The sequence below is a fragment of the Carassius gibelio genome, chromosome A21, assembly GCF_023724105.1.
Source record: "Carassius gibelio isolate Cgi1373 ecotype wild population from Czech Republic chromosome A21, carGib1.2-hapl.c, whole genome shotgun sequence".
NCBI lineage: Eukaryota > Metazoa > Chordata > Actinopteri > Cypriniformes > Cyprinidae > Carassius > Carassius gibelio.
The window spans coordinates 14,479,277-14,491,346 of NC_068391.1; the positions used below are offsets into that span (position 1 = coordinate 14,479,277).

Consider the following 12,070-nt stretch of genomic DNA (forward strand, 5'->3'; position numbering starts at 1 on the left):
ATGTGTGGGCTTCCACCCCGTTGGAGATGAAGATAAAGAGTCTGAGGCCCAAATAAATCATGCACTCACCAAATGAGAGCAGTGCCGACAAAATGAAGGCTTGACGCTGCTCGCCTCTGTAAACGTGTGAACAAAACCCATCTTACAGTTCTGTAAGGAGCTCGCCTTTGTGAAGTACTCAATCATCTCCTCCCGGCTAATTTTACAGTCCCTGGGAGTGAAAATGAGAAAGAGGAAGATGGGAATTTTACTGTACTGTAGACTTTGACAAATGGGGGAAAAGAATTAGTCCAGTTACACTGGACAGATGTCTTGATGAACCCACTGGTTTTGGTCCAGTTCATCAAACTTGCCAAGGTAAGGGAAATTCCTTCTGATAATCTCGAACTCTCCTTGGGAAATGTAGCCATCACCATCGGTGTCAAAATTTCGGAAGACTGACTGAAAGTAAGACATCCTCCAATTAGTTCTCTTTAACCACGAGTTAACTTATTACAAGCCTCTCTGGAATAACTTGTCAAACTTCTGCAATATCACATTGTTGATTATTATTTGTTCAGCTCAATAGCACGATTGTGGAAATGATATTTATTTTAAATCAGCCAGTGCATAAACAAGAAGTTAGAGTGTAACTTACTTTTTTGACACATATTGGGATTTTTTTTCTTCTTCCAGTAATTAATATATTTGCAAACAAAAAGCAGAATAAAGTGGTTTCATGTGTCCAAGTCATGTTCCTTTTTTGTTTTTGAAGAAATTGGTTGAATGAATGATTAAATGAAGGTCACTTGTTTAAATTCTATATAAATCAGTTTTTGAATGAATTAGTTGAATGAATAATTCAATGACTCAGTCGATTTGGTCAAAAACACTGCTTATTTTTTTTTTTTTAATAAATCAATTGAGTGAATGATTCAATGTCTAACTCATAAGGTCAGTCACTTGTTTTTTTTATATATAAATCAGTGTTTTTGAACAAATAAGTTGAGTGAAAGATTTAATGACTCAATCGTTAGGACACTCACTTGTTTCATTCCAGATTCATTTAGTTTTTATCAAACAAACCATTTCAATGATTCAATGACTCCATTGATTTGTTAAGAAAAACTGCTTCATTTCTTCTTTTAAATGAACACATCTTTTGAGTGAATGATTCAATGTCTCACTCATAAGGTCAGTCACTTGTTTTTTAACAAATAAGTTGAGTGAAAGATTTAATGACTCACTCATAAGGTCAGTTTTTTCCCCCAAATGAATCAGTTGAGTGAATGATTCAATGACTTAGTCAATTTGCTCAAAAACACTGCTTATTTTTTTTTAAAATGAACAAATAGGCTGAGTGAAAGATTTAATGACCATTCATGAGGACAGTCACTTGTTTCCTGATTTAATTAGTGTTTTCAAATGAATCAGTTGATTGAATGATTCAGTGTCTCAGTCAATTGTTTAACTACTGAATGAATAAGAGTGTTCGAAAGCATCAACTGAGTTAATGATTCATTAACTAACTCATAAAGAAAGTAATTTGTTGCAATTGAAACCAACAGAAAGAGTCACTGAAAACACAAACTGGCAGTCTGTCTAGAACATGCAACAAATCATTGCTGTATTTATTATAATAATGATCGGCTTACTTCATTTTATCCCTAAAGAATACTATTTGCAACAATTAGTTTATTTGAAAACCAAATTATTCAGAAAAAAAGATAAATTGATTGAAAGTAGTGCGGGTCACATACCTCCACCATTTTTTCAATGTGCTTGTTGATGATGGCTGGATCCGCTTTAGGTTTGACTGAAGATGCCCACTGTTCTATTAGAGGAGACTGTGACTTTGAGCTGGAACTCTAAAAGGCCAGAAATCAATGGCGTATACACTTAGCAAGTGAAAATAAGGCACCAGCAGATATGGATAAATGACTGCTGTCCATTGGTTGAACAGAATAATTACAGAGTAGTGGTTCAGGCTCCCAGCTGCAAGTCTACATAAGTGGATTATGCAGGCAACATGGGAAAATTAATCTGTCAAATTGTGTCATGAGTGGTTGTAATTGGTGGTTTCTACCTCATCGCGACCACTGATTTGCTATCTGAGCAGTTGATATGTTGGTGGGGTGACTCACTGGTAGTTTAATACTGCGAGGCTCCCTCTGTAGAGACAGCTGGTATATCTCGTCCTCTGAGTGGTACTGGTCCAAAGACACCTGGACAGGAACAGAATAAATGTAAATCATGAACAATAATTGGAAATGAACATGGATTTGATAAATCCAACTTCCATGTCACTCATTTTACTATTAATTTACATGGAAATGTAAAGGAATATAAAAAAATATTTAAATTATATTTATTTCCTTATAAGATTATACAAATAATTGTATATATTTAAATGAAATAAAATAAGTAATAAAAAAATTTTAAATGTGTTTTTTTTTTAATTCATCAAAGAATCCTGACCGCCCCCCCCCCAAAAAAAAACCCCACTAATCAGCATATTAGAATGATTTCTGAGGAATCACAGCAAACCTGTTCCTTTGTTTAATAGACTCACTATAAGCAGATTCAGCAGGTCTGAATTGGCTTCTATACTGGGTGGAGTGCTTTGAATGAGCGCCAGCTCTTCCAGGATGGCGTACAATTGATGGGTCTTGGTTAGGTTGACCCTAGTCTTCTCTGGGTCAAGCCAATCAGGCAGGGCCACATGGACGGCAATCAGGTCCTTCAAATGCACCCCAAGGATGGGGAAGCGGAATCCCGAACATTCCGAGAAACGCTGACGATAGCGACTGTAGTTCCCAGAGGAGGTGACCAGCTCCACCAATCCATCAAACACCTGATTAAATGCAGAGAACATTGATTAGGATCAAGCCCGGTGCAGCCGAATTATGAGGAAAGGGGATTTTTACAGTACATGGGTACAAGATATTTCTGCTCATGTTTGGTTGCCTGATAACAGAGCACTTGACTTGAGTATTGATATTTCTGTGCAGAGAGTATGAAAATGGCTCTCAATCCACCTACTGAAAAGTGGACTTTAAGAATCTTATCTCTCATAGCCAGAGTTGGAGTGTTACAGCTGTTTGTTTTTCTCGCCAGGATTGGAGGTGTGTTTACAAGGCAGCACTCTGGCAGTCCTCACCTTGCGTGTCTCGCTGCCGATGAGCGCCTGCGTATCCTTGAGTCTAGCAATGGAACTATTGCTGAGCCCTCCCACTACAGCCATCAGTGTGTTGAAGTTCTGCAGCTGCAGTAGCCTCTGCACACACACACACACACACACACACACACAGTACGATACTATAAGACCAGACCTTAAAGTAACCTTAAACCTTTTTTTATTAATTAATAAATTGTTTTTTTTTTTTTTTATCAGAATAATCATATCACAATTTAATTGAAAATTGAGATGAAACGTTGCAAGAAGATCTGACCTTTTAAATATGTGTATATATTTTGTATATATTTTATATATATTGTTTTATATATGTTACAGTTTAATATGTATAATATGTACGAATGCCTTTGGCTTTAATGAAAGCATTATCAAAGAACATCTAAATTCACCCCCCCCCACCACCTCTCTCTCTCTCTCTCTCTCTCTCTCTCTCTATATATATATATATTTATATACATATATATAATAATAAACATCTGGCCTTTTATCATGAGCTTACATAATTGCTTATTTCATATAAAATTGCTTAATTCATATATATATATATATATATATATATATATATGAATATACATATCAATTTCGAAATCCTAATACATTCTCTTTTTTTCAGGTTAGATTCTGAATCCCCAGATCTTCAATGTGGTCTGAGAGTTTTGGACCCTGCTGTAATCAGATTAGCGAGCGAGCGAGTTGGATTAACCTGGGCCACTTTGATGAATTCACTGATGACAGTGGCTCTCTGCTTAGCTGTAGGCTTACTGAGAACCATGATCTGGATCCACTGGGAAACACTGTTAAACAGAGTAATGAAACGCTCCAGAATGGGATTATCCACCGTGCAGCCGTGCATCACGAAACTGTGGTAGTCCTGGAACTGAGGGGGAACAGATCTTTCATTTGCCGTATAAACTCAGACTTGAGATCATGCTATTACGAGCACAAAGACATGACTAATACTGCATCTATAAATTCAGAGATTTACCAGAATTTTGCAAAACGATTTGTACTCCATATAAGTTAGGTGTTCAGCCAGGGTGGAAGCGTCCAGGTGGTCAAAAAGAAGAGAGGTCTTGCGTTTCTTCTGGACCGTTTCATCCAACTGACGTCGCCACTCATATGATGGACTATAGGCAAAACAAACAAGACAATTTCTGTTCCTAGTCCAATATGCCTAGACATCATATTGATTTGTACTGATTTTTAAACAAACATATTCAATTTAACTTTAATAAAAAAGAAAATCAAGTTTTATATACACAAACGGGCATTAAAAAATGTATACAATATGTTAAATACACTTCTTTAAAAGGCTTTGAAATCATATATATATATATATATACATACATACAGTTGTGGCCAAAGTTATATTCCCCCTTGATAAATATGATCAAAGAAGGCTGTGAAAATTCATCTGCATTGTTAATCCTTTTGATCTTTTATACAAATAAAAATAAATCACAAAAATGTATAATAAGAATTTAAAATGGGGGAACTTTCATTATGAAATTTTTTCAAATACTCCTTGGACACAGTTATTGGCACCCCTAGAAATTCTTATGAGTAAAATAACTCTGAAGTATATTCCCATTCATATTCACAATTTTGAGCACTCCAGCGTGATTATAAACATGAAATTATACAGCCATGGCTTCCTGCTTCACAGAAATATAAAGAGGAGGGAAAACAAAGCCCAAATTCCCTAAATCATCCATCAAAATGAGAAAAACCAAAGAATATACTTCTGATGGGCAGCAAAAGATAATTGAGCTACACAATTTAGTGAAGTGGCTTTAAGAAAAGAGTTAGAGCAGTAAAAATTCCCATTTCCACCATCAGGGCAATAATTAAGAATTTCCAATCAACATAAAATGGTATGAAACTGCCTGGAAGAAGACGTGTGTCTATATCACCCTAATAGGTCGTGAGAAGGATGAGTTTGAGTTGCTGAAGACTCTCCAAGGATCACAGCTGGAGAATGGCAAAAAAATAGTTGAGTCTCGGGTTCAGAAAAAAAAAAAAAAAGGTCAAACAGCACCTACATCACCACATGTTGTTTGGGAGGGCTTCAAGAAAAATTCTCCTAGCTCATCCAAAAACAATCTCCAGCATACTCAGTTATCAGACACGACTGGAACTTCAAATGGGACTGGCTTCTATGATCAGATGAAACTAAAAATGAGTTTTAGAAGCAAACACTCAAGATGGGTTTGGTGAACACAGGGATAAAAAGTACCCCATGTGTACAATGAAATATACTGCTGTATTTTTGATGTTGTGGGGCTATATTTCTGCTGGAGGTCCTGGACATCTTGTTTAGATACATGGCATCATTGATTATATCAAATACTAACAGATAAAATATCAGTAATTGTCTTACTCTGTTAGAAATCTTATAATGGGCCATGTTTAGATCTTCCAACCGTACAGTAATCAGAAATGGGTCACTGGGCACAACACCAAGCTTCTGCTATAGCCATTCCAGTCCTCTGACCTGAACCCTATAGAAAATGAGAGGAGTGAACTGAAGAGAAGAGGGGAATCTAGAGGGTTCTGATTCTGGATGAAGGAATGGTCTCTGATCTCTTGTCAGGTGTTCTCTAACCTCATCAGGCATTATAGGAGAACATTTAGAGCTGTTAAACTGGCAAATGGAGGTTTCAAAAAGTATTAAATAAAAGGGTGCCAATAATTGTGGCCAACGTGTATTAGAGAAAAAAACATTTATTTCGTAATGATATTTCCCCACATTTTAAATTCTTATTATCCAATGAAAGGACCCGTTTTTTTTAAATAAAAGATCAAATGGATTAACAATGCAGATGAATTTTCATAGCCTTCTTTGATCATATTTACCAAGGGGGCTAATATTTTTGGCCACGACTGTATATATATATATATATTTATAAAATGTTGAATATAATGTATGTATAATATATATACCTGGTGTGCACACTCATGTATAAAATATGAAATCACAAATACAAAGAGTACTTTATACCAAGTTCTTGTCATTTGTTTTTAACTAGACTTTTCCATAATCTTTGGCATTCTTATTTCTCATTGACCTTAGATCTTCTAGCTGTTTGAGTGTCTCAGACATGCGGCTTGTTTGTGACGTTCAGTGCACTATCCCTCCACATTCTCCGTATCAAAGGAGCAGCAGTTTGGGAGAGTGCTGTGCCCCTGTGACTCACATGCTGTCTATGTCGATGAGCAGACTACGCCTCACATCTCCATTCTGCTCCAGTCGCTCTTTCAGACCGCGGATCTGCTCAGCCAGTGCGGGGTTCAGGTCAAACTCAGCTGGGAACTCAGATATCCAGTACCTGACAGAGAAAGAGAGATGAAAAACAGAGAGAGTTATGACACAGTGTAGCTGTGCATGAAATAGGCAAGACATCAGGAAGACAAGCATTTTTGGTGAATAGTCTTGCCTCAGCTGTTTTATGTGAATTCACAATACACCTCTGTGATACAACCCAGCTGCCTTATGACAAAGAACATCCATATCTTTACAAGAGATATGCACTGCATGGCCAGATAGTATGTGGACACCACAGCCAGGGATGCTTTTGAGCGTGAAATAGGTCTGCATAAATGCATACATTTCAAAACTATTAGCATTAGAGAGTTCTCCTTAAGGGGGCTTTCACACATAACACTTTTTGCTGTTTTTTTTATTTTTATTTTTATGTTAATATGCACTACCAACGCTATCTCACGGGCAATTCGTGCGTATTTTACGAGGTGGCTTATTCATACAAATTTGTACGACCTCACTAGTACGATTTTATACGATTGGTCTAAACCCTAGTGACGGATAGGTTTAGGGGCGGGGTTAGGTGTAGGTCATTCGAACAAATTCATACGAATTGTGCAACTCGTAAAATACGTACGATTTGGCAACAATCGTATGAATTTGTATGAGTGTGGTCGTACAAATTCGTACGAATAAGCCACCTTGTGAAAAATGTACGAATTGCCGTGAGATCGGGTTGGCACTACATGTACTGTACATCTTTGAACACTAGGCTTACATATCAAGTCTTTTGCAGCATCTCACTTTGACTCTGCAATTGAATAATGTGCCAATGAAGTCTCAACACCTTTTTCAGCACGTTTTATTCATCCTACTGCCCTGCATCTTCCATTCTTAAATGCAAAATCAAGTTCTGCTCAAATGAACCCTAAGGAAATGTGGAAGCTGTTAGCATCACACAGAACACATTTGGTGTTTAAAAACAAGAAGCGGGACAGTGAAGTGGAAAAATCCACAAAGGTCTTGAGACACTTTATTCTGAACTTATTTTAACTTACGCAGCACGTTTTAAATCACAGAGTCACAAGCAAGCTGTGAATGTCAGTATCACTGGGTGAACACATGAAGTGTGCTTAAATAATGGTTTGACTTTTTGGACCGTTAAACGGCCTTTTCCTTCTGCTTAACATGTTGTATGTTACACTGGTAACACTTTAGTATATGGTCCAATTCACACTAATAACTAGTTGCTTATTAGCATGTCTATTACTAACATATTGGCTGTTTATTAGTGCTTATAAAGTACATATAATGCATGACATCCATAATCCTACCTAATACCCTAAACTTAACAACTACCTTATAAACTATTAATAAGCAGCAAATAAGGGCAAAAGTCATAGTTAATTGTTAGTTAATAGTGAGAATTGGACCCTAAAATAAAGTGTGACCATTACGGTTCTGCCACATATTTTCTCATAAATACTTTAACTAATTACAGCACACATTCAGTGCAATGACATAAAGCACAGTTGTGCTACGGGTGTCCCGAGTTCAAGTCCCAGCTCACAGACCTTTCCCGATCCCGTCTCCCCTCTCTATCCCACTTCACTTCATGTCTACAATACTGTCCTATCCTAACAAAAATTGAATAAATTACAGCACTTCAATTTTTTTTTAACTGCACTGTCCATGAATATTTCCTGGGGTAAGAGCTATTCAAATAAAAACCTTTAGAAACTAAAGACTGCACAAGTTCATTGGTTGGTCCAGCCTGAAAAAACATGGAACATTAATGAGAACCTTCATGTTAGATGTTGTTTCTGATTTTAAATATTTTATTTAAAGGGATAGTTTACTCATGTTGGCAACCAAACAGTTGATAGTAGCTAAAACAAACAAACTAAAAAACACTTTGGACGTCAATGACTACTGCCATCATTTGCTTACCAACATTCATATAAAAAGATCCAAATAATTTCTTTTAATTTCCATCAAAAGAAAGAAACTGATACAGGTTTGGAATGACATGAGCATATTAAGTAGATTATGACAGAATTAACATTTTTGCGTGAGCTATCCCTTTAAATCTGAGTGTGGCAGACAATTTTTAAGATTGTCTAGACTTTGTTCTAATCTAAAACCTCACTGGTTTACACTGATTTTTTTTTTTTTTTTAAACACAGGGTTAAATACAGTGCTAACTCAACTGTGAAAGATATGTATGTAAGATATGTATGTATGTAAAAAATTGTATAACACCAGGTTAACAGTCACATGCAAATCCCATTTTAAAGTCCTTCAGAGAGCTATTGTGATAATCAAAAAGGTATGTGCCACTCTATTAAAAAGTTTGTATATTATGATCTACGGCTGTGTACTGTGCTTGATTTCATGTACACAGTATTAGGTTTATGTAAAATAGCCAAACATTGGGTGTCTTCATGCTTTTAACCTATATGTATAGAAATAATAATAATAAAAAATAAATAAAAAAGGTGAAAAAATGGGGTTTTAACCTACTTGACAAGGTGACAGATTTGAGACTGGCGATTTGCAGAACAGTCCTGTTCCTGCGATCTGTAATACTGTCAAGGAAGCTCAATTGTATTACTATCATCGACAGTTAGGAGAGTGATGGAAACAGCTCTCTCTATAAATGACAAACCCCACCCAAGTGCTCAATCTCTAGCGAAGTAAAAGCTGACCTGTCACCTCCGAAACTAAATGTACAAGGACTTGTATTTCTTTTCTGGCATTTGACATTAATGCTAGTTGAAATACAGAGTTCTGAGAAAGTATAATGTGACACGTCCGCTGAAGGAGGATACTTGTGCAGAAGTTTCTTAGCTAGGTCACTGGATGACAGGTACCAGGGATGCATGGTGAGAAACAATCGCACGAGCGACGCCTCCTTCAGAACGCCTTCATTGTCTGCGAGGAAGACAGCAAACCATACAGACATTTGCACATTAATTAACAAGATCCATTAGCATATTGTTTTCATTTAATATACTAATATAATATTACCAGCTTGTGATTGTCTATTCTCATATATATATATATAATATATATATATATATATATATATATATATATATATATATATAACATTTTAAAATGGCTTTGCAATGAAAGCATCATAACATATTATGTAAAACAAATTTATATTTTACTAAACGCATATAGGCCATGCAGGCCTAAAATACAACACTCAATTTTATAGTATAAGGGGTCCCTGCTCTATTTCTCTGTCCACCAGGGGGTTGAATTGGCTTGAAAACGATTGAACACCCCTGGGCACGAGAAATTAACATGAGAAATACTGGAGAGCTTCGAAGAATATTGAGAAATAGAAACATGAGCCAGTTTTGTTCCGACTGGCTGAACAGAGTGTTTACACAAGAGGAAGAAGAAGCAAATATGACCACTGACCAAAGGCTTTGATGCAGGCTTCCACCAGCTCATCCACACTGGCTGGCTGATCCGATGAAACGCTCTCCATCCCTTTCTACTTCACTGTTCTCCCCCTCCTTTGCCCCCCACTTAATTTTCCACTCTCTCTTTGATCCCCCTCTTTTTCAGGCAACGCCATGTGCAGCAAAGGAAGCAGAATCAATAAAGCAGAGAATGGTTTAGATGTGAGAGGTGCCACTGCTTTTTCATTTCCATCAAAAGCAGACAAATCCTGGTCAAACATGGATAATACGGTGGACAAGGCTCATCCAGAGAAAAACAAGGTGCATAAAAGAAAAAAAAAACAATAACAAAACATAGATCCATAGGAACTGTTCTCAAACGAGAGTAGAAGAAAAAATAAGCCTTAGGAAAACATTTTCAAAGGAACTCACCCGCTGAATCTGGCATCAATGGACAAACAGTGATCACTGAGGGTCTTTGAAAACAGAAGTGCTAATGAACGCAGGGCTTCAGTAAATGGACTGAAAGCCACAGAGGGCCTCGCTGGGGTTCACTCCGAGTACAGCTGCCTGTAGACTCAGCTTCCTGTCAGTTAAGAAACTTACAGCTGTTGCATTTCCTGTTCATAATGTTTCGAGATGTTTTTTTCTTTTCACATTCACAACAAAAAAGGGGTGGAGGACACGGGGTGAGGGAAAAATATTAAAAACAATGCTTGGCTCCTGTAACTCCTGAAACATGTCTGAAACAAAATATGTAAAGACAAACATTATCTTAGTTGGGAACCAAAACTGCATTAGATATTAAGACATGTTTTCAGAGAACATTTCTTGATTCATTTTTTTCTTACCCTTTCATTTAATGTTTTATGCTTAAAACAAGAAATAATATATATTACCAAGAAATACACACACACAACCAAGAAATGTAGAAATATATTATCTTGAAACAAATCATTATAGCTTATTATGATTTATTTTCACAAGTAAATGTAACTTTATTCATAAATAATAAACAAGATGCTATCTTGTTCGATCTATCTAATAGAAAACAATTTAAGAATTAATTAAAACAAAAAATTGAAATTAAATATTGCCTAATTTGTGATAACTGTGTATGTGACTTTTTTTCATATGGTAAATCAGAGCATCAACAATGCACACTGCTGAGAGTGTGAACAGTGTGAAACTGAACAGTTGTGTTGGCTCCCCTCAGCGGCCACATAGTGTCACATTTTAATCTCTCAATAAGGCTATTATTGAAAATAATCGTAAAAAAAATAATTTAATGTATATTGAAAGCATTGCTTCAAACAAAGTAAAAATCTCAAACCTGATGGAATAAAGGGAAACTGGTGTTATTTAACTTGAAATAAAATGTAATATATGTTTGTGATTATAAAACAATATCCTGCAAAATCTTTTAGAAATTTCTATTTTTACCAATACATTATCCTGCCTTGTATTTATCTTGAATGTAAGTGTGCATTTCCATTATATTTAGTGTATATATAGTATCTTAAAGATCTATGACTAACTTATAGGCAAGATTCAAGTCTCAGTTAATAGATTTAACTGGTTTTCTAAAAATACTAGAAACTAAGGCAAACATAACAGGTTATTTTGTAGTGTAGAGGGCTAATTGACTTTTTTTTAAAGCACATCTTATCCGGATCTGCTCTAAAAAAATGTGGTACTACATGAGGTCTGTAGAAGCAAAAAAAAAAAAAAATATATATATATATATATATATATATATATATATATATATATATATATATATATATATATTTTTTTTTTTTTTTTTTTTTTTTAAATATATATATATAATGATATATAATTAAAAGTAAATTAATTTAAAGACAAGAAAATGCATTTGTGGTGCTCAGCTGTTGTAGAACTATGCGAACCGCATACCGTTCAAATATCATGGCCTTTAAGTTGGGTCATTGCAGCTATTAATGTCTCGGGTCAAGAGTTCTGGATTGTTGGAGTTGTAGTTCAACTTAAAATACGTAGATTTATAATTAATTTTAACTTCTTCTGTACATATTTATCAGTCGAGTAAAAAAACAATAATAATAATAATAATAATAATAATAATAAAAAAAAACATTGTGTCCTCACTTTCAAAAAGCATAGTAAACGTATTGAAATCTTAATTGGCGGATGGTTGCGCGCTGATCCCGCCCACTAATTACTATTCATGAGGGA

The 12,070-nt window shown here is 35.6% G+C and overlaps 1 protein-coding gene across 3 annotated transcripts in view; it reads right to left on the reverse strand.

The window, feature by feature from the left end:
• The window catches only part of LOC127942079 (RAS guanyl-releasing protein 2), a 13,688-nt gene extending 3,232 nt beyond the window's left edge, over positions 1-10,456 (reverse strand). For all 3 annotated transcript variants that reach the window (XR_008149254.1, XM_052537632.1, XM_052537633.1), the window contains exons 1-13: positions 10,289-10,456; positions 9,873-10,013; positions 9,269-9,371; positions 8,961-9,017; positions 6,373-6,504; positions 4,161-4,302; positions 3,879-4,052; positions 3,140-3,256; positions 2,552-2,833; positions 2,124-2,204; positions 1,740-1,847; positions 326-441; positions 70-211 (exon numbers count right to left, since the gene is read on the reverse strand). Coding sequence is in view for 2 of the 3 variants with exons in the window: in XM_052537632.1 (XP_052393592.1) it covers positions 70-211; positions 326-441; positions 1,740-1,847; positions 2,124-2,204; positions 2,552-2,833; positions 3,140-3,256; positions 3,879-4,052; positions 4,161-4,302; positions 6,373-6,504; positions 8,961-9,017; positions 9,269-9,371; positions 9,873-9,942 (1,524 nt within the window). In the remaining variant the exon portion in view is untranslated. The remainder of the gene's footprint in view (positions 1-69; positions 212-325; positions 442-1,739; positions 1,848-2,123; positions 2,205-2,551; positions 2,834-3,139; positions 3,257-3,878; positions 4,053-4,160; positions 4,303-6,372; positions 6,505-8,960; positions 9,018-9,268; positions 9,372-9,872; positions 10,014-10,288) is intronic.
• Between the last annotated feature and the right edge of the window lie 1,614 nt (positions 10,457-12,070).